This window comes from Mixophyes fleayi, chromosome 12 (genome assembly GCF_038048845.1).
Source record: "Mixophyes fleayi isolate aMixFle1 chromosome 12, aMixFle1.hap1, whole genome shotgun sequence".
NCBI classification, from domain to species: Eukaryota; Metazoa; Chordata; class Amphibia; order Anura; family Limnodynastidae; genus Mixophyes; species Mixophyes fleayi.
In genome coordinates, this window is record NC_134413.1 from 74339030 (window position 1) to 74343818 (window position 4789).

The 4789-nt window shown below is 49.2% G+C and overlaps 1 protein-coding gene across 1 annotated transcript in view; it reads left to right on the forward strand.

Annotated features, from left to right (window-relative positions):
* LOC142108371 (Fc receptor-like protein 5) overlaps window positions 1–2246 on the forward strand; it is a 38789-nt gene extending 36543 nt beyond the window's left edge. Inside the window, exon 6 of the mRNA XM_075191996.1 lies at window positions 2155–2246. Coding sequence (XP_075048097.1) covers window positions 2155–2246 — 92 coding nt within the window. The remainder of the gene's footprint in view (window positions 1–2154) is intronic.
* Window positions 2247–4789: the final 2543 nt, after the last annotated feature.

Here is a 4789-nt window from a genome sequence, read left to right on the forward strand (position 1 = left end):
TCAGTGAGGAGCAGCGCAGAGAGTAGTCATCAAGTAAGAAGCAAGAAGACAGAAGACGAGAAGAGAAGCCGATAAAAAAGAAAAGGAAAGTGAAGGAGCGGGAGCAAGGGGGAGCAAAAGCAACATGGCACAGTGTGAAGGAGCCGGTAAAAGCAGCATGGCACAGTGTGAAGGGGGGTAAAAGCAGCATGGCACAGTGTGAAGGGGGTAACAGCAGCATGGCACAGTGTGAAGGGGGTAAAAGCAGCATGGCACAGTGTGAAGTGGGGGTAAAAGCAGCATGGCACAGTGTGAAGGGGGGTAAAAGCAGCATGGCACAGTGTGAAGGGGTAACAGCAGCATGGCACAGTGTGAAGGGGGGTAAAAGCAGCATGGCACAGTGTGAAAGGGGGTAAAAGCAGCATGGCACAGTGTGAAGGGGGTAACAGCAGCATGGCACAGTGTGAAGGGGTAAAGCAGCAGAAAGCAGCATGGCACAGTGTGAAGGGGGGTAAAAGCAGCATGGCACAGTGTGAAGGGGTAAAAGCAGCATGGCACAGTGTGAAGGGGGGTAAAAAGCAGAAGCATGGCACAGTGTGAAGGGGGGTAAAAGCAAGCATGGCACAGTGTGAAGGGGGGTAAAAGCAGCATGGCACAGTGTGAAGGGGGGTGTAAAAGCAGCATGGCACAGTGTGAAGGGGGTAAAAGCAGCATGGCACAGTGTGAAGGGGTAAAAGCAGCATGGCACAGTGTGAAGGGGTAAAAGCAGCATGGCACAGTGTGAAGGGGGGGTAAAAGCAGCATGGCACAGTGTGAAGGGGGGGTAAAAGCAGCATGGCAGAGTGTGAAGGGGGGGTAAAAGCAGCATGGCAGAGTGTGAAGGGGGGGTAAAAGCAGCATGGCAGAGTGTGAAGGGGGGGGTAAAAGCAGCATGGCACAGTGTGAAGGGGGGGTAAAAGCAGCATGGCACAGTGTGAAGGTAAAAGCAGCATGGCACAGTGTGAAGGGGGGGTAAAAGCAGCATGGCAGAGTGTGAAGGGGGGGTAAAAGCAGCATGGCACAGTGTGAAGGGGTAAAAGCAGCATGGCACAGTGTGAAGGGGGGTAAAAGCAGTATGGTACAGTGTGAAGGGGGGGTAAAAGCAGCATGGCACAGTGTGAAGGGGGGGGGGGTAAAAGCAGCATGGCACAGTGTGAAGGGGGTAAAAGCAGCATGGCACAGTGTGAAGGGGGGTAAAAGCAGCATGGTACAGTGTGAAGGGGGGGTAAAAGCAGCATGGCACAGTGTGAAGGGGGGGGGGGGGTAAAAGCAGCATGGCACAGTGTGAAGGGGGGGTAAAAGCAGCATGGCACAGTGTGAAGGGGGGGTAAAAGCAGCATGGCACAGTGTGAAGGGGTGAAAGCATCATGGCACAAAATTCTTTCTTCTAACATAATCTAGCTTTGCGTACCTCTTTTATTGTTCTTATTTGAGTATTAAATGCATGAAATATTAAACTACCATTCGGGATATCTTTCTGTATCCTTAAAACGGTCATTAGGGCAGAGAACCGGTTCTAAATATATTGGAATCCCACCACTGTATATACCTGTGTCTGACAGCCGCTCTGATACCTACCCGCATGTGACAAGGTCGCTAATCTACCTGTGTCTTACAACTTGCGAACATATCTCACTTTCTTTAGAATAAGCCTACTAGTTTCACCGTAACAAATATTGCAAAAAATATATGAAATAATATCCGTAAGATGGGCCAGAACAGAGCTGCCTTTTTCAGCTTGGCCCAGATTGAAAGGGAGGTTATGTCTAAGGCCTCCGCCATGCCCTCCCTGCCGCGGTGACTTGGCGTGGTGTGAAATGACATGTTTGGTTACTGGTATCCTGGCACAAGCCTCACACACATTCTGTCTATTCATGCTCCTAAAATAGCCGCATTGTTCTGGCAGGGCAGTAACTGTAGCCCTATTGATAACCCCGCAGTGTACACAGTCACTTCCTTTGCAAGCTACTATGAAAGGACTTTGTTCTGTAAGACAGATCGAAAGAAACTTTTTTTTTTTTTTTTTTTTTCCATTCCAAAAACTCCTACTGTGCATATATGGACTAAAAATATCCCCGCACTATAAATAGCTCAAGGTCTAGACACGCTCACTTCCTATTCGGTTTTTTTTTTCAGATGACGTTCCCGGCCTGCACCGTCCTGAGCCACCACACGGGGGTGGAGAGTTCCAGAGAAAGAGGAGAGAGAAAGTATCTGAGCTTTTTTAAAGAAATAAAATAAGGATTGTGCCAGGGACATGCACTGAATAATCTTCAGGCTGTGTAAGCCTCTGGGCTGCAGAGCTGGCAATCTAGTACAGCCCTGCGGATCTCCGGGTGTTGTGGAAGTACATGCCCTGGCAGATATCTACTGGCAAAGCATGCTGGGTACATGCTGATGAAGGGACCTGACTAATAGCGAGATGGCGCAATTTCCATGATATCCTCTAAATAAGGCATAATATCGAAAGCGGCAGTGTTAAAGTAATGTATTTTTATCAATTAAAATGCCATTTATTTGCACTGTACTTTCAAGCGGTAATGGAGCGCATTTACTTTTTGTCAAGGAAAGCTTTATTAATAATTGACAAATAAAAATGGGCAAGGTCTATACCCGGGGCTGCCTTCAGAAACTATGCGGCCCAGTACAAATGAAAGAGGCAGGGCCCACACCACAACCCAAAAGCGCACCTTGGCACACCCATATCTCTCATCCCAATATGCCCCCACGTGTCCCTCCAAAACTCCAACACTTGACCTCCCATATGCTCCAAAATAGCCCCACATGCCCTCCGACTGCCACATGTTCTTCATAACCCCTCCCCCCCCACATGCTCATCAGTCCTCCCCACCTGCTCCTTACATGCCCATCAGACCTCCCTACATGGCCCTGTGGAAAATTAAATGATTGGTCATTACTATCCTGGCAAGGGGGCAACACATGCTATCCTGTTGTTCCTTGGAGGCGGGGCTGGGAAATAATGGGGGGCCCTCTAGACTGTCTGGAACCCTTACACCTTTACCCAGGGATCCATGGACAGGCTGGACTGGGGGGCAGTGGGGTTCCTAATTGCCTGCTCAGTCGAGTCTTTCCCCATGGCTAAAATTTGCCAGCCCTCCCCTGCCTGTACCACCCTGATGGCAGCCCTGCCTGTACCCCACTCAAAGTATGAGTGCAGGGGCAAATGCAGGATTTGTAGAGGGGGGTTTCCACACCACACCACCAGTGGGCGTGTCCAGCATGCATGGGGGCGTGGCTATAATTTTAGACAGTGCTTGGCTGCTCTCCAACTCTTCCTATCCCCATAATATATGTGGGCAATACTTCGTGCACTACTGTTAGGTGCATGCAGCTCTCTCTTTTCAAGCAGAGCTGTGTGAAGCGGGAGTGGGGTCCAGCCACCTCAATTATACAGTGCCCCAGACTTGGAGGGGGGTTTCCAGGCTCTAGAAAACCCCCTTCGGTTTGCCTATGGAGTGGGGTACAGGCAGTATGAGCTCCGTGGAGATAGATTTTCCATTTGAGCATGAAGGGGTTAAGAGCCATTGGTGTGGCGTTCCCTCCGGCAATGCTTTCTCTGGCCCCCACACCTCAGGAAAACACGGAGGACGGTTTTAGAAACATGAAATCTGCCGTTTTATATGAGAGGATTAACCTCATCTCACTGTTGGCGGTACCCACGTATTAGCGGTATCTGGGCCCGTGGGCGCGGTGGCTTTTCTCTTCCAGGATGATTACGGCTTTGTAGGAAATGTATTTGGACAAACTCACCCCCACATTCTTGGTGTTTAGTGTGGCGGGTGCGGAGGGAGGCTCGTCCTGTCTGACTCACGGAGACAAGGAGGCTGCGTGTGGGGTGCTACAGAGGTCAGATGCGGAGGTTAACCTGACTGAAAAGCCACACGTGGGTGGCTGCTGGGGTCCTCTCCGCAGAACCTAAATGAATTTACTTTTCCACCTCTGCTTCCTCCGTGCCACGAAAGGAAATTGAGTTGGGTTGAATGGTTAAAGTGTTATAAAAGTGAAACCTGTAGTATTATATAAGGAGCCGGTTCCACACCCTCCATTACCCTACTGTAATTAAATTGTCTCTAACCCTATCATTTCTATTTAAGTTTCTATTTGCCTAATACAAACATTAAGGGATAAATATATTAAAAAAAATATTCTTCTTGCAGGACTTTACAGAGCTTCTGTGATGGCGTTAGTAGGTCTGCTTGCAGAGCTCACCGTTTAGTACAGTTCCATTGTTTGCTTTCACTTCCATGGAATCCCTTTATCTCCTCACATAGCTCTCAAGGAGCATTGCCCCTAATGCTGTTTGCTCCAATCACTCGCATTTACCGTCTGAACACAAGTAAAAGCGCTAATAACAACGGCACGTCAAACGTGTTTGACCTCTGCCACCCTAGCCCGAGCCTAAAGGGCATTCCCGCAAATCGAGGCCTGCTAACCCCCCCTTATCGACCCACCTCCCATCGACCTATATCAGTGTTATCTAACCTGTGACACTCCAGGTGTTGTGAAACTACAAGTCCCAGCATACCCTTCTGGCAGGTAATTGTCTTGTTACCTGCCTGCAAGGTGAGTGTCAGTGCGTTGTGACCATACAAGTTGGTGTAGGACTCCTTCAAACTTCTATAGACATTGTCCACTTTCCTCTATGAGCTTCCAATCCCCACCATTAGAGACATTATCTGAGTTTACGTTTGGCCGGACGATTCTTCCATCTTCGGTCCAGGGGCAAATGCAGGATTTGTAGAGGAGGGTT